At 53.1% G+C, this 17,211-nt stretch overlaps 2 protein-coding genes across 3 annotated transcripts in view; both read right to left on the bottom strand.

Annotated features, from left to right (window-relative positions):
* SHB (SH2 domain containing adaptor protein B) overlaps positions 1 to 15,915 on the bottom strand; it is a 167,028-nt gene extending 151,113 nt beyond the window's left edge. Inside the window, exon 1 of one of the 2 annotated variants that reach the window (XM_007524116.3) lies at positions 14,961 to 15,915. In XM_007524116.3, coding sequence (XP_007524178.2) covers positions 14,961 to 15,677 — 717 coding nt within the window. In that variant the 5' untranslated portion in view covers positions 15,678 to 15,915. The remainder of the gene's footprint in view (positions 1 to 14,960) is intronic. The other variant, XM_060199157.1, reaches the window with a different exon arrangement.
* Positions 15,882 to 16,716, bottom strand: LOC132540807 (spidroin-1-like). Its single transcript, XM_060198988.1, has 2 exons — positions 16,597 to 16,716; positions 15,882 to 16,427 (listed from the first exon to the last, which is right to left on the bottom strand). Exons 1-2 carry the CDS (start codon positions 16,714 to 16,716, stop codon positions 15,942 to 15,944), a joined length of 606 nt encoding a protein of 201 aa, XP_060054971.1. The 3' UTR covers positions 15,882 to 15,941.
* Positions 16,717 to 17,211: the final 495 nt, after the last annotated feature.

Raw genomic sequence — 17,211 nt, 5'->3', positions numbered from 1 at the left:
TGAGGTCTCTTTTACTTTCTTCCTCTCTGCTTCTCTGTCTCTATCTAAAAAGCGAACAAAAACTGGTTACCCCCACAAGGGGCTAAGCACCAGGATGGAGAGTGGGCAACCCCTTAATCCCATGCCACTCAACTTCTCCTGCTCAGGGCTGAGGTCCAAGGTAGGGACATCCTACCTGCTTTCCCAGAATCTACTCCCGCTTGCTTCCCTGCTACTTTCTTTGCTCAGAACCCCCACAAATCCACTTGGGAATCTGACTCTGATCCTCCGAACTCCTCCACCACCTGCTTCTGCCTGCCACTTCCTGCCCAGGAAACTCCTAGCTGTGGGCTCATCAAGCTGTCCCCTTTGGCTACTGGAGGGTCCTGGTCCTTAGCAGTTGGTGTCCTGGCTGAGAATTGGCTGCGGGGAGGAGGGGGATGTTTTTGTTTTGACAGTGCAGGGACTTTAAGCATATGCACACCACCACTTCTGTCTGGGCTGGATTCCCTCCCCCACCCCCACCCCCAGCCCTGCCATCCCTGTTTTTATTTCAGATAGAAAAGTGGAGACACTGGGGCCAGGTGGTAGCGCAGTGGGTTAAGCGCACATGACGCAAAGTGAAAGGATCCCGGTTCGAGCCCCCAGCTCCCCACCTGTAGAGGGGTCGCTTCACTGCCTGTGAAGCGACCCCTCTCTGTCTTCTCCTCCTCTCTTGATTTCTCTCTGTCCTACCCAACAACAATGATAGCAATAACAACAATAACAACAACAAGGGCGACAAAAGGGAAGAAAAAAAAGAAAAAGAAAAGAGAAGTGGAGACACACCACAATGTCAGAGCTTCCTCCATTGTTCTGGTCTTCCATGTGGTACCCATGGTAAACACACGGCCAAGCAGATGAGCTATCCTGTGGCCCCAGGAAATGCTGGTCTGCAGCCTCCCTCTGCCCTTGAAGAGAGGCTCGCCAGCTTCATGTTGTCATGTGGAAAAAGGTCAGACAGATCCAACCAACTAATCCAATTGGAGGATCTACAGACAAAGTTGACAGTCAATAAAAAGTTGGCATGAACATCAGAAGAAAAAGAAATCTTAGATGCCCATGTATGCAAAAGAACAGGCAATTCTGTGGCCTGTTTGATGAGAGCTCCCCCACCCCCCCATCAAGGGAAGTTTTCAGGCATGGAGAGGAGGCTGGACTAGGTGACCCCCAGCTTTCCTAGAACCCCAAACAGAAGTCGAGGGCACCAACTTTCCATCCTGACTGCAAATCCAAATCACGAGGGAACTTTAGAAAATGCAAAAATACCAGGTTCTCTCCCCAGACACCATGTTGTCAGTAGTGTGGGGTGCAAACCAAGGAATCCAACATTTTGGAAAAACAAACAAACAAAACCCTAAAACTCTTCTGGTCATTCCAATGCTGCCAGGGCTCGGTTAGGGTTCAGTAACATGGTGACACAGGCAGGCACTCTGTCAGAACCATGCAAAGGTTGGTCGACATTCAGAACCTGCATCTGGTTCTCGGTACTTCCCCCAGGAGTGCGGCTGGACTTCACTGGTTCCTTCAACACCGATTCATGAGGGTCACACATCATGGCAGATACTGCAAGATGGATGAGACTGAGGCTGAGGTTGGCAGGGGCAAGAAAGAGAAACAGGCAACAACAGGAGCCCAGAAAAGGGTCTCCTGCTGAATGAAGACAAAGGACATGTGGGTTGAGGGGGACAGAAAAGGCAAGGGTGAAGAATTCTGGGAACGACTATCACCAGAACTGGACTTAGTGAGGAAACAAAAGCCAAGTGACTAGAACTAGACCACCTCCACTTCACACCTTCAAGTCTTACCCACCCTTCAAATTTGAACTCTCCTAGGTAGAGAGAATTCCACTACTGCTATTGCCACCCAGGCCACTGGGAATCACCCACCTGCCTGTCCGTCTCTCTCTGCACCCTATGTTGTATCAACACTATTCCTAGGGGCCAGGTGGTGGCATACCTGCTGAAGTGCTCACATTACAGTGAGCAAGGGCCCAGGTTCAAGCCCCTTGTTCCCACCTGCAGGGGGATAGTGTCAGGAGTGGTGAAGTAGGGCTGCAGGTGTTTCTCTGTCTCTTTCCCTCTCCATTTCTTCCTCCCCTCTCAATTTCTCTGTCTCTATCCAAAAAAAAAAAAACCCTAGTGTCTTTCTAATATCCCCTCTGGGGCTCTGAGTTAGACTTTGGGGTGTATTCATTTCTGTCCTGCCAATGGTAGCACACAGGAGGTATCTGAAAATGTTTACCTCCCTTTCTCCACAAAAGTCCCCGTGTGAAAGTGGAAGCAGTCACACCCAGATAAAGCCACTGAGACAGGACAGACCACAGCCAGTCAACAGTCATCCCAAACCATCCAGGTGGCTGGCTGGCCCTGTGGTCAGGGAGACGCTGACTTGAGGAGGTTTTCCCAGCTGCTCGGATCCAGAGATGAAATGCTAATGCTCAGCTACTCCCCTCAGGTGTCAGGACTGGATGTGTAATAAGCACATGCATATCTGCAGACGAAAGGTGTCATTTTATAAAGACAAGGTGAAACCATCATTACCATAATAGCTGGAGGCCTCTAGGCAGTCAGGGAGAAAGACGGAGGAGTCAAAATACTGAAGTCTAAACAGGCACCTGAAGGAATACAGACACATCAGAGACCAAGCAACAAGGAGAGAATGTCCAGACAGACTACCACTTGGAAATATAAAATTAACTCTCTGTCTCATACACTCCCTGAAATCAAATTCGAGACAGTGCTCAACATTCAATGTTAAAAGAAGATGGGGGGACGGGATGGAGAGGGAGGAGGTGGTGGTGGTGACGGTGGAGGGGGAGGAGGAGACTTCCTAAGCAGTACAAAAAAAAAAGATTGTGAAGAGGAGCCAGGGAGGGTTACAACAGGAAGAACCCTGGACTTGCATGGGTGAGGCCCCAGCCTCCATCTCTGGCACAGCCTATGTCAGAGCTCCTGCTCTGGTCTCTACCTTGACTCTTAGGAAGAAAAGAAACCACGAAGACCACCAGACTAATTTGAGGACAGAAAACAATAGTAGTAGTAGTGTGAGCAACTACAACCACTAGACACAGAACCAAAAGACACTTTACAAATTTGTAAATATATGTATATATTCCATAACCCATGTGGCAGGCAAAGAAGCTGAGATCCTCAGCCCACAGAGCTCTTACAAATCATTAAAAAGACTCGGGGGTAGAAGAATATGGACAAAAAAAAATGTAAGTAAACAATTTTAGAAAAGAAACGCAAATCACTCCACGCACATATGCACTAGCAACTGAAGAAGGTGCAAGCCTAAATTGCATTACAATTCTTGGTGCTGGGCAAAAGCATTGACGGGAATATACTCAGAGCTGAGAGCATGTGACCAAATTTTAACCTTCTTACACAGACACACACGTCACACACACACACACACACACACACACACACACACACACACACACACTTCTCTGAATTACTCCCAGAACCATAACAGATTTCTGCAGAGAACCAACCAGGTTACAAATATATTCGCTACAGCACTGTTAAATTACTGAAATCTAGGGAGATCAAATGTGTAACAGAACATACGTTAAGTTACCATTGCTGAATGTTTTAAGATAATGTAGACACCTCACCAAGCCTTTATGCAAGAAAATGAACAGCACACACAAGACTAATTATTGTGTGGGCGGCAAAGTTGCCATGTAACAGATACAGATTTTTAAAAGGCTAGCTGGAAAACTGGCGACAGTTAAGAAGGGTTTCTGTGAATTACAGAATTAGAGCTGGTTTCTATTTTAGTCTTGCTTATCAACATTCCTGTACCTAACTTGTCTTGGTTGTGTCAAAAGAAGACAAAAGTTAACAGAGAGATAAACACTGAAGGATATCAAAAACTCAAGCTCGCAGTGCTGGGGAATGGCCTCCGAGCACGGCAGGTAGGGGCTGCACCATTCCACAGATGCCCCAGGCCCATATCACATGTGTGGCTCGGAATGCACCAGGGGATTACGGGCTGTCTGGCTCTCTGGGAGTGTACAGCCCACAAAATATGAAGCTTCATGGCGAAGAGCGTTCTGGTTATTCCCACTTTTAGAACTTATCCGTAGACTGATAAAGACCGGCCAAGTTTCATCTCCTTTCCTTCCTCCCTGTAGCCCCTACAGCAGTGAACCACCCCATTCCCCTACTACCTCCCCCCCCCCCCCGCCCCATGTAAGGGTGAGTTCTTTCACAGTGCTCTGCAGAACAATGATATACTTAGCACCAGGGGCAGACAGGCCCAGCCCTGTCCCTAGAGACTTAACCACAACACCCATCTTCACCCTCTCCTGGTGTCCAGTCTAGTCTCAACAACTCAGCAGACGGCCTCTTTTGAATTAAGAGAACTGGGACTATTTCAGACCAGAAGCAGGGAGCTCCCTTGTGCTCCACCCCTGGCCATGTTGGTGTCACCTCCAGTTCTACCAAGGCAGTCCCCAGGCTCTGGACAAACAGCCAGTGGGCAGGCTGATCGCTGGGCTCAGCTGCATAATGGATCCAGGGCTGGAATGAAGGCCTCATTGGCACCTTCCTCTGACCTCACCTCCCCCCGGCCTCCTCTTCCTGGAGGTATGCCCCAGTCCCAGTCAGAGGCCACCCATGGTTTCTAGTCTCAGCGACCTTACAGCCCCAGAGGGCAGGGCAGTCGCAGGGCTCAGCTGCAGGATCAAGTTCACTAGTTCAGCTGTTAGGACTCTGGCTGGGTCTTCCCCCCTCTCAGCAAAAACCCAGGAAGTCACCCTCCTCTCACATCTACCCATTTCTCCTTTCTCAAAACCCCACAGCTCCACTTCCTCAGGTCCCAAGTCCCATCCTCTAACGTGTGTCGCGTCTCGCACCCCAGCTCCAGCGGCTTCAATCCCCATGCAACTGTTTTCCGCACCATCCCCTCCAGTCTGCTCTCCGCGACATAGCCAGAGTGGTTGGAGAGCCCGAGTCAGCTGGCATCACTCCTCTGCTCAGTACCCTCGACTGGCCCATCCAGCTGGAGTTCAAGTGAGAGGCCCTTCGAGTGCCGCCAGGTCTAACACACCAAGCTCCTTGACCTCACCAGCCCCACCAGTGTCACCCCAGTTCCCTGGCCTCCCTGAAGCAACCAGGAATGCACCTGTCTAGCCTTTTGCCCTGGCTGTGCCCTCTGCTAGAAGATGCATCCCTCAGAGCTAGGTTAACCTCCAGCATAGCCTTTGGCAAAGCCCTGTCTAAGTTCCGATCTAAAACCCCACGTCAGGCCCTCTGAGTTCTTTTTTTCCTGCTCACTTTCCTCCGGTCTCTACCAGATACACTGTATTTGTTTTGCTTATCTCAGGTGAGACAAACACTTGGGGGATGGGGGTGGTGGATGACACACATAGACTTTTATCTGTTTTATTCACTCTTATATCCCCAGCACCTAAGCAGAACAATACTCAGCACATAGCAGGCTCTCAACAGAAATCTGCTGCATGAGTGACTGAGGAGAAAGGACTTGGCTTGGGTTCTTATGGCCAAGCAGAGAGGTTGGAGTCTAGCTTGTGAGAGCAGAGCCAGCAGTGAGCCCTACCCCACCCATCTGTCAATTCACTTCTCCCCTTTGAGTCTCAGGAAGCCCCTTTCTGACCATTCACCTTAGATGCCGCTTGGAAAACACTGGACTTGAGTCATTCCCCAGGAGCCCTGACTAATTCTCTCTCCATCCCTTGGCCCCACCTCCAAGATCCTTCCTCTGTTGCACAAATGGGAAATCCAGAGAGTGCTCCCCTTGGAGAAAAAGGAAAGGAACCAAATGACTTAGAGGGAAAATTCAATTCTCCCTGGCTCAGCAGTCGAGAAAGTTCGAATTCTCAGGAAGTTAGTGCCTCCGAAAGTGAAACATTAATAGAAATATTACTGGAAAATACCAAACAGGAAGAGAAGGAAAATTCCATTGTGAAAGCAACGCCTCTGTCGAGGCTCCTTAATGGTCCTGGCAAAGCATTTTTCAGAATCAAAACACGGAAAGCACCGGAAGTCAATCAGGCTGTCACCCTTCCTGTGGACTGGAGCTCTGGACGAGCCACCTACATACAACTCTGGCACAACAGACACTGGGCTCAGAAGGCAAGGAAAGCAGCCGGGCACTGCGAGGCTGGTACCTGCCATGAGGAAGAGCAAGAGCAGCCTCCACTCCACCCCTGAGCTTCAGTTTCTTGTCCATAAAATATGGACCTTCCCAGCGGAACGGCTCGGAATCAGAATAGAAGGTGAGGAAGAGTCTGTTGAACTGTGGACTACTTTCACAAATGCAGGAACCTGGAGGCGCTTTGATAAAGAGGAAATCTAGCCACAGATAAGCCACAAGAAAATTCAGGCTTGAGATTCTGCATATTGAGGCGGTTCAAAGCAAGTTCTGATCCAACTTGGAAGTCTCATGTCCACCAGCTATTCTGCTGTCTTACTTCAGACAAGTTACTCAACCTCTCTGTGCTCAGTGTTCTATGTCAAGTGAAAGTGACCTATTTCAAAGGACTATGCCGGAGAGGAAAAGAGGGGCTGTATCTACAGCGCACAGAGCAGGACCTCTGGCTCAGAGTCTGTGCAGCAGGAATGTGACTATTAGGGAAAAGCTTCCTCCATGCTGGTGGCTAGGCTTTCTATATTCAAATGTCCTACTCTGGAAAGACTTCCTGGCTTCTCTCAGTCAAAATGAACTCTTCCTCAGCCTGCTTCCTCCTTTGGCTCTATGGAATCAGGGCCCTGACCAGAACAGACTCTGTGGCAGGATGGCTCTCAGCTCCCCCACACCACACTGTCGATACCTTGAGTTTGGGGGCTGGGTGGTGGCACACCTGCTTGAGCGCATGTCATCATGCGCAAGGACCAAGGTTCAAGCTGTCAGTCCCCATCTGGCAAAGGGGAAAAGTTTCACAAGTGATCAAGCTGTGCTGCTGATATCTCTCTTCCCCATTATCTTCCCCATCCCTCTCAATTTCTCTGTCTCTATCCAATAAATAAATAAACAAATTATTAAGAAAGAGAGAGAGAAGTCTGGTCTCTTACCAGGGACCAGACTCAGAATTTCAACCTCAAGTTCTGTGTACCCACCCACCAGAAGATATCTGTGAGCAGGTATCACCCACACTCCCTCTGGCTTGTGCCCGGACCCACACAGCTCCTGGCTGTGGCCTAAATATGGCAGTTCCTAGGTCGATGAAGTCAGGATAACAGAGACTCCTGCAGCCACTACTCTCTTCTGCAGGGGGGTAGCCACCATCACCATCCAGCCTCTGAAAGCTACGGGGATGTGTTGCCATGTCCGGCCAGCTAGTGTGTCCTGCTGCTAGGAAGTCACACACTTCATTTCTTCCTAAGGACCGGTCCTGAGGACGCCTCCTTCCCCACAAGCCACTAACTACCTCTTAACCTCCCCAGCTCAGGATGTGAAAATCCGCTCCAAGCTCAACTGCTCAGGGGCAGTCTGATCACAGGGAAGCTCAGCCTTGCCTGGGACAGCAAGAAGCCCTATCTGTTTCAGATTTTTTGTCTGATGCCTATCTTACGGGGGCAGAAGTGCTCTGGGAACAGAGAGAGGAGGTCAAGTCTTGGGGGTTAAGGTGGGGGAAGAAATCAGTCATGTTCAGAGGTTGTCAGATTCAGAGGATGGCCACCTCATCTCCTTTAAGGAAACTTGGGTTCCTTGTTGATAAGGGCCAAGGTACCCCAGCTTCTTCTTAAATCAGAGCACACTTGGCCTTGCTGGTCCTCAGAGGGAGAGAACACTTGGAATTAGAATGAAAAGACATGACAGTTAACAAGGCGCATGCTTTGCGCAGGTGTCCCTCAGGACATGCCAGCTCTGTGCGCAGAATTTCTCTACAAAATAACTCAAGGGCTGCATTAACATCTCATTTATAGGACTTGGAGGCAGACTGAAGGAGGGAGGAAGAAAAGCCAGTTCCAGGGGTCTCTTCTGGGGGCCACTGAAAGCCAGGACTGAAAGGGTTGGAATGTAGGACAGAGGGACGTCAGAAGAGGAACAAGAAGTGTGGTTGAGGAAGAGATGCACAAAGCCCATTTTCACAAATATCAAAGCCTTCCCACCTCCATTCGAATCATGCAAACTAGTGGGGCAGATTGACAGCAAGCACACAGGCTCTGAACAGGCGTCTCCTGCTTCTCACACTTGGTAGCCATTAACCTTTATGCTTCAGTTCAGGCAGAACAGCCTGGATCGTACCAGTGGGAGATGGACAATGCAGAGGCCCTTTGCTGTGGGACGAGGTAGCTCTGTCTCTCTCCTTGCCTCCTGGTTGCCCTTATGACTGACTGGCTTTGGCCAACAGAAGGGATGGTTTCAACCTCAAGAAATTGTAGGGACTTCTTTCTTGGAGCCTTGCCACCATCATATGGGCAAGGTTTACTGGAGTGACCACATGGAACAGAACTGAACTGCCACTGCCAAGGCCACCATCCTAAGCTAGCTGACCTCCGAGCATGTGGGAGAGCCAGCAAGGGTCCGCCACCCAACATCGATCACAGATGCTTGAGTGAACCCAGCTGAGGCCAGAAAAACTACTCAGTTAGCATGAGGGCTCAGGGACAACAATAAAGACTTATCATTTAAAGTAGGAGTTGGCAGGGGGTGGGGGGAGAGCGTGGTAGCTCACAGGGTTAAGTGCACATAGTACCAAGCTCAAGGGCCCATGCAGGGATCCCAGTTCAAGCCCCGGCTCCCCACCTGCAGGGGGGATCACTTTGCAAGCGGTGAAGCAGGTCTGCAGTTGTTTTTCTACTTCTCTCTCTCCCCCTCCTCTCTCAGTTTCTCTGTCCTATCTAATAAAAAAAGAAAGAAAGAAAAGAAAAGAAAAGAAAAAGTGGCCTCCAGGAGTAGTGCCAGCACTAAGCCCCAGTGATATAACCCTGGAGACAAAAAAAAAAAAAAAAGTAAAAAAGTAGCTGGAAACTACAGGCCACAGACTAGCCCCTTGCTTTTGTAAATAAAACTTTATTGGGCTATGCAACTCTACCCTTTAATTTCTATAATATCTTGGGCTGTTTTCAAGTTGCAGTGGCAATGCTGAATAGTTGTGACAGAGACAGTTTAGCTTTGTAAATTTAAATATATTTCCTCTCTGGACCGTTAAGAAAAGTTTGCTAATCCCTTACTTTGAAGCACCAAGCCGAGGCCCCCAGAAAGTGGCTCAGTTGGCAGAGCAGATTCCTTGCACATCTGAGAGAGAACCCAGCTTTGAGTGCCAATGCTGCATATGAGAGAGGAGTGTCCAGACCCCTGGGTTTGGCATGTTTTTTTATGCAGCTCTGGCTCACAGAATTAAATGCTGTGTGGGGTAATTACGAGAGTTAAGTGACCAACGCAATGCTTAGCACCAAGTCTAGAGCACACACTACTGAGGGTATGGGTGGGGTGACCCAGGCTTGATATGTGGCACTTCTCTCACCCTCCTCTCATAGGATAAAGCTTCAAAGAAGTAAGTGTCCCAAGGCAAACGCCAGCTACCAAGTTCGACTCCCACTTTTTCCGTCAATTACTTTCTATGAATTGGAGGAAGCAGTCATTAATCAAAAGGGAATAACTAACAACTCATGTTTGACTCTGGCTTCAGTCAAGTCTCACATCGATGATTCTATGTGAAAAGGTCCCAAAGACAAGTAACAACTTCTCAATAAGGCATGGGAGACACTCTTCCTTTAGTGGTTCCAACTTCTTTCCAACTTCCCCCCACAACCCTCCCTCCCCCAACATCACCACCAACAGACCTGCCCTGCTGAGCCTCCAACCATTCTTTCTGAACCCTGTAGGCCTTGGCATGACTATACCATCCCTTCTGGATGGAAAGCCTTCCTCTTCAATTCCCCACTGGGGGGAATTCCCTCTTTATCCTTCCACACCATTAGCTCAAATGTCACCTCCTCCAGAAAGCCCACTATGACTTCCTAGACAGAGTTCAGTCCCTCCAGCCTTTGGGCAGATTTCTCTCCTGAAATTTCTGAGGCTGAGACACTGGCTCTATCTGTCTTCCAAATCAGACCTGGAGAAGCTAGTATTTAACCGACTGAGAAGCTTCCTTCTTGCTAAGCTGGCTACTACTTTCCTCTCTGAATCCTCACTGTTGAGCAGGCTGCTTAGAAGCTGTTTGCTGTGTTTTTTTTTTTCTCCCTAAGTCAGACATGATATTATTTGCTCCTTAGAAAACATGTTATTTAAGTGTGTGGATGCTGACAACATATAAAAATTGCTGGTGCATATTAGCATGTATTAAACACTCAGGAAGCTGATGTCATGATGCATCTTGCCTTTCTCAGTTGTGGTGGAAACAACATTTACTTAATTATGTTAAAAGAAACAAGACTTCAGCAGAAAACATTAACTAGATGAGACCTGTTTGGCTGCACAAAAGAACCACCAGGCGGCTGGCCTCTTTTTGTCATCATTACCTCTTTAGAAAGACAACCTGAAGAAATACCATTTCCACCTCCTAGAGTTTCATTTTCTCTTCCCCAGCGCTCAGGCCCCCGCAGTCTTTCACCTAGACTGTATCATAATCATCCCCTCACTGTGACCCCCCCATCTCCCAGAAATGGGCAGCTGTCCATGGCCTGCTCTCAGCATTTAGCAGGTCAATCCTTCCACTGGTCCTCACTGCGGTTAACTTACAAGGCCCTCCCTGACCCTGCTCCCTCTCTGGGGTCTGGTCCCACTCTAAGCCCACTCCTTTACCTGCAGCTCCCAATCGCATGCTGTCAGCTCTCGTTCCCCACACAAAGCCAAGGAAGCTCTGATTTCTAGAACGCACCGGGCTCTGGGGCAGGCGGGTCCCTGTGTGCACAGGCGTGTGCGCACGATGCCGACACATAAGTGCGCCTGCCGCAGCCACCCACTTGGCCTGCACTCAGATTCCACTGTCATCTCCAGATGCAGCTTCAAGTGGCCTCCCAGAGGAGGACCTCCCCGAATTCCCTCAGACAAAAACACTGGGAACAAGGGAGGAGAAGACCATGTGCGGTGATCTCCTCCAGAGACTCAGATCAGAGAAAACGGACAAGTCTTCCTCAGCCTTTCCTCCCTCCCTCCTAGCTAACCATTGCATCAGGAGCTCTCCCAGTACAAAATAAGTGTTGGGAGAAAACAGACAGACAGACAAAACTGGCAGCTTTGGATGACTGGGGGAGGCAGGTCAGTGGGTGGAGAACAGGACTTGCACATGTCAGGCCCTAGATTCAGTCCCCAGTGACATATATGCCAAGGTCATCTCTTTGTCTCTCTCATAAAACAAATCTTAAAAAAAAAAAAAAAAAAGAGTTGGATATATTGACAACAGAGTCCCTCTTTTGCATTGCTCTAAAAAGAAAAGTGTGGCAGAGGGAATGTGACAAGGAGGTATGTGTGCACCCCATAACTCACCTGGGAGAATAAGAGGGTGTGTAACTGAGGAAGGCACTGGAATGGGGGGGGGATGCATGCGGGTGCTGGAAGAGCAGAAAGCAAGGAGTCTCTGTGGACCAAAAGGTCTGATGTTAAAAAAAAAAAAAAAAAAGAACAACCCTGGGGCATATGTCCACAGGTGTGTCCACACTGGGGCCATTCTATTAGGAGCTCTATCTCCTAACAGCTGGTGACACCAAGCAGGATGCCAGAGTGACATTTTCTTTTCTTTTTTAAAATTTTTTATTTAAGAAAGGATTAATGAACAAAAACATAAGGTAGGAGGGGTACAACTCCACACAATTCCCACCACCCAATCTCCATAACCCACCCCCTCCCCTGATAGCTTTCCCATTCTCTAGCCCTCTGGGAGCATGGACCCAGGGTCATTGAGGGTTGCAGAAGGTGGAAGGTCTGGCTTCTGTAATTGCTTCCCCGCTGAACACGGGCGTTGACTGGTCGGTCCATACTCCCAGTCTGCCTCTCTCTTTCCCTAGTAGGGTGTGTCTCTGGGGAAGCAGAGCTCCAGGACACATTGGTGGCAGAGTGACATTTTCTAGCTCCGCAGGTGAAAGGGCAGGCCCAGGGGTCCAGCAGTCCAGGGCTGGCTCTGCAATATGCCTGACTACCCAGAGGCCATCTGATTGGAAGTGAGGTGAGCACCAGCTTGCCTGAGCAGGACTAGGGGTGAGTGCTGGCTCTGGACTCACAGACAGGCCCACACAGGGGATCTGCATCCCAAAGGCTCTGACCAGAAGACGTAAGGGAGGGGTCGGGGGAAGCCACTGCTGCAGTAGTAATTCCCAGGGTATCTTCTCGGAATCAGCAGCAGAAGATCACCTTGGGAACATGTTAGAAATGTAGATTCTCTTTCTTTGTTATTGGATAGAGACAGAAATTAAGAGGGGGGTAGATAGAGAGGGAGAGAGAGAGACACCTGCAGCCCTGCTTCACCACTCATGAAGCTTTCCCCCTGCAGGTGGGGACCAGGGGCTTAGAACAAAATGTACATTCTCAAATCCCACTTCAGGACTGTACCATCAGGCACTGTAGGGAGATGGGTCCAGCAACCTGTGTTTTAACCAGCCTTCCTGGTGCTGGTTTGATACGTGACTTTATTTATTTATTTATTTATTTAAGATTTATTTATTTATTGAGAGAACCAAAGTCATCAGCCCTGGCTGGCATTATGTGGTGCTAGTGATCACACTGGGACCTTCAAACCTGCAGGTCCTGTACTCTACCACCGCACCACCTGCCTGGACACAGCACACGGTGACTCTACCTGGTCCGTCTCCCCTTTAGAAAGAACATCTGGAAACTGCAGCCCCTCTGTCTCAAAGATCAAAGGGCTCAGAGTCATAACCTAGTAGATGACATGCAACCCAGAGAGCTTTCCCCAGAAAGCATCATCTGCTTACAGTATTTAGCAGTTAAACCCCCTTCACGGTTTCTCACTGTGCTTAGCTTACAAGGTCCTTCCTGACCCTCCTGGTCCTGTCCGACTCTAACCACACTTCTGGCCACAGGGACTTTACTTGCTATTCCCTCAAGTGCCAGGTTCTCTCCTGCAGCTACCATATCCACTCCCTCCTCTGGACCACCCTCTCTTAACCTCCTGGAACACAAAGGCCTCAACACAGCATTCACAGCACCTAACAGGGAGAGTGCGGGGGATGATACAGAATTAAGCCAACTCTTAACCACACTTGACATTCTAGCTCTAAAATGTATTGTTCCGCATGAGTTGCAACAGTCTTAATTGTAACTAGGAAGGAATGTTTACTGAAGTTTTGAATGCTGTGAAGAAGAGTTTAGTAAAGCAGGCAGAACAGGAACAGTAGAAGAGAGGCCACCTGCCCACCTGAGGAGGTGACCATGCGGAACCCGGAGGCAGTCTAACTATGCTGACTGGCTGTGAATCTTCCGGGAGCCTCACGGTGGTAGGCCTTCCTCATACCTTCTGTAACCAGGAAGTGCAGGTTCTCCCAGGTCAGCAGCTGACCAAGCTGGGGTCAGACAGCAGGAGCAGGGGCCCTCTCAGATCTATCTACCTACCTATCTATCGCAAACACAGTTTCTCAGCTCTGTGTCACCTACGTGTGGTATCCTGGGTGCCTAGGAAGCCCAGAGTCTATGCTTCTGAGCTGTGTCTACAAACTGGCCCCAATGAGCTGGAGGATGGCACCCTCCAATGCAGAGCCAGTGGGGAGGGGATACTCAGGAGCCTGGGGGAGAGAATGCTCAGCAGAAAAATGAAAGGAGGGGCATCCCTTTATTCCTCCTTGCCAGAAGATAAAATAAGATCCCTTTTCAAACACCGGTTAGCAAGCAGAAGTCTGTCTCTCTCTATTTTGGACATGCAGTCCCCAAAGGAACTCGAACTGTTCTTCCACCTGCCCCAGTGTAGTCTGAGCAAAAAGTTTACCTCTGGGAAATGGTGGGAAGAGGCAGAGGGGCAACATCTGGATCGCCCATGCAGGGCACGGGGCCTCTGATGTAATCAAAACACTTCCACCCAAAATAGAAACAAGCATTATTCTACAGGGGGAAGGGAGGGTTGCAAAGAGGTTGGGGGGGGGGGGAAGCAGAGGGCTCATTCGGACTGTTATGAAGTGACATGTTTCAAAAAGGGAGTGGAGATGACCTGATACATTGGGGGTGGGTGGGGTCATAAAGCAGGTCCCCTCGTCCCTGGTCAGTACAGGGTGGGTGTAGCGTCAGGAAGAATGATGGGGACTGAAGCCGGTGGCCTTCCAGACCAGCCAGATGGGCGCCCCCTCCCGCGCACACACACACACAACCACCACCATCACCACCCCAGGCGTTCGGACAGGCGGTGAGCTCCAACCGGAAAAGCCCACGCAGCGCGGAGGCTTCCCTGGGCAGCTCCAGTACAAAAGGCCGCCCTGGTGTGGCAACCTGGCGCGGGGAGGGTGTGGCGGGCCAGGAGGGATTTACACAGACACGTTTCGAAACAGCCGGTCGGATCTACCACCAGGCAGGCTGTGTTAAAAAAAAAAAAAAAAAAAAAATCAGGCCAGTTCCTTCCCAGCTCTGGACCTCAGCTTCCCATCTCTAGAATGGGGGCGGTGCTGGGGGGGGGGCAGGGGAGAGTGTGTGTGGGGTGCAGAAACGTCAAGGCTCCTTTAAGCCCTTGACAGGTCTGGCTCTGCTCTGGCTCCTGGGGGCCGGAAGGACTACCCGGGCCTCTCCGCGGGCCGGCGGGGCCGGGTGCTCTGGTCGGGCTACTTCCCAAGTGAGCACCTGGCTGAGAGTCCAAGCAGGAGTGGGGGCACGTCTGGGAAGCAGCAGAGAAAGACACCGATGTCGGGGGACTTAGGGCGTTTGTCGACGTGGGCGTGGGGGCAGAGGACAGACCCGGGACCCCGCACCAAGTCGAGATCCGCACCGAAGCGGCGCCGCAGGCTCTCCGTGCGCGCGCACCGTGCGTGCGCACTTTCCGGAGCCCCGGCCTAGGCCCGGGGAGGGGTGGGGGCGCGCCCCCTTACCTTGTCCTTCTTGCCAGCCCCGCTCTCCTCCGCGGCCGTCGAGGCGCACTTGTTGAGCAGCTTCTTGCCCCCGCAGGTCGTCGGGCTCCAGGTGCGGCCGCCCGAGCAGGCGCCCCCCGGCAGGTCCCCGACGCTGCCCGCCGCGCTCTCCACCTTGATGAGGCGGTGCTTGGGCGAGATGTAGCGCACCTCGGCCGGCGTGGCGGGCCGCCGCTCGCTGCTGCTGCGGTACAGGTGCGGGGAGCCCGAGGACGAAGACGAGGACGCGGCGGCGCCCGCGCCCGAAGACGCGCAGCAGCAGCCGGCGGCGCCCGACGCGGACGAGGCGGAGAAGGCGCGCTGCCCCCCGGCCGCCTCCCCGCCGCCGCCGCCGCAGTAGTCCAGGCGGCACATGGCGCGCAGCTTGCGCAGCGACGAGCCGGGCCCGTTGTAGGGGTCCTCGAAGTCGCGCTCCTTCTGCGCGCGGTAGGCGCGGATGAGGTCGCTCGTGCTGCCGCTGTCGTCGGGCAGCGACCCCGACGAGGCCGAGAAGCAAGAAGCGGCGGCCGGGCCGCAGGACGCCGAGGCGGCCGCGGGGGCCTGCGGCACCGCCTGCGGGGGCTGCGAGGGCCGCTCGCCCCGGCGCCGCTGCTCGCGGTAGTCGGGCCGCGGCGGCTGCGGGGGGCTCTTGGTCTTGCTGTTGCCCAAGCTGAAGTACTTGTTCAGCCACTTGGCCATGGCGAGAGGCCGCCTAGGGCCGCGGCGCGGGAGCCCGGGCCGCCGCCGCGGCCATTCGGGGGACAGCGCTGCCGCCCAGGTCCCTCGGCGCCCCGGCCCCGGCGGGGGGCGTCCGGGGCGCCCGCTCCCGGCGCCAAGTTCAAGTTCTCAGCGCCGCCTCCTGCCGGCCGCTCCCGGGCTCCCGCGGCTGCAGCGCCGCCCTCCGCCTCCGCCCCCGCCGCTCGCCGCCCGGGCTCCGGCTCTCGCGCCCCTTGCGGGCGCGTCTCATGGGATCCCGGCCCGCGGGCCCCTGGGGAGCGCGAGACCCGGGCGGCCCCTCCCCTGAGGGCGCGCTCCCTGCCCCGCTCGTCGGAGCCGCGGCTGCTGCGGGAAGTTCTCCGCGTCCTCCGCGGCGCTTCTTTCTTCCCGAGCGCGCTGGGTGAGCCCGGCCTCGCAGCCGGGGGGCAGGCGGGCGAGAGAGCTGGCGAGCGAGCGAGGCGAGAGAGAGCGAGCGAGCGAGCGACGGAGGGAGGCAGCCCGCGCGCCCGTGCCCGTCCCGGCGGCTGCCGCCGCCGCTGCCGCCGCCTCCCGAGCCGCCGCGTGTGTGACACCCCGGCCGCCAGAGCCCGCCCCGCCCCGCGCCGCGGCCCCGCCCCCTCGCCCCGGCCCGCGCGCGCCCCGCCCCCAGCCCGCCCTCGGGCCCCGCCCCGCGCACCCCCGCGAGCCGCGCTGCCAGCCGCCAGCCCCCGGCCCGCGCCCCCAGCGCCTCGCCTACCGCACTCGCCGCCTCCTGCAGCTGCCTCGGCGCCGGTCCCCGGGGGCCCGCGGCGCTCCCCGCCCCACCTCCGGGCCCGACCTGCCACCGCCTGGGGCGAGGGGCGTCCAGCCGGAGCCTTGCTGCGCGCCCAGGCCACATAGGTCTCCATCTCCAGGGACCCACGCGGTGGGCACCTTCGGAATCCCCACTGTTGGAGGCGGGGGGCGGGGGGGGGAATGAATACGGGAGCTTTCTGTTTTCCTGAGTGTTGCACACGTAGGAAATGCAGGGCCGAGACCCCATACGGACGGATGGGCCTTTCTTGAAGGGCTCACCCCCCAGTCTGCCAGTCTCAGGGAGGAATGTTTATGTTAATGAGCGTATTAGCAATCCAGATGTGGCCAGGATGGACGGTGGGAGGTCCCGGTATTTGCTTACCTTTCCACCTCCCAGACAGCCAAAGCTTGAACTGATCCGCAGACAACCTGGGGAACCCAGCGAACAGTGGGAGCGTTGAATGTCTAAGGTTGTAGGAAGTGTCAGGGCCTTCATTATATATCTGGAGAAGCCGAGGCCCTGAGAAACTCATGTCAGCTCCCCGGTGGCCTCCTGCCATAACAATTTTCACCAGTCTGTTCTTTGCAACTTATTACCCTCTGGTTATTAACCGAAAAATGAGAAAACTGAGGTCGTGGGAGATGCACAGCTTGCTTTGTTTTGCTTTTTCCGGGGGGGGGGGGTTACTGCATGCTCCCCATGGAGAGGGAAGAGCTGTCTGGTGCTCTGAATCTAGCTGGA

This window comes from Erinaceus europaeus, chromosome 10 (genome assembly GCF_950295315.1).
Source record: "Erinaceus europaeus chromosome 10, mEriEur2.1, whole genome shotgun sequence".
In the NCBI taxonomy this organism is placed as follows: domain Eukaryota; kingdom Metazoa; phylum Chordata; class Mammalia; order Eulipotyphla; family Erinaceidae; genus Erinaceus; species Erinaceus europaeus.
The sequence above is the reverse complement of the archived record's forward strand: the minus strand, read 5'-3'. Positions and strand labels throughout refer to the sequence as shown.

Excerpts from the sequence above, each read along its gene's own strand:
- LOC132540807 (XM_060198988.1), bottom strand. The coding sequence starts at position 16,716 with ATGGGGTCTCGGCCCTGCATTTCCTACGTGTGCAACACTCAGGAAAAC. Across the intron at positions 16,428-16,596 it reads ATTCCGAAGGTGCCCACCGC|GCGAGGCGCTGGGGGCGCGG; the intron begins GTGGGTCCCTGG and ends CGAGTGCGGTAG.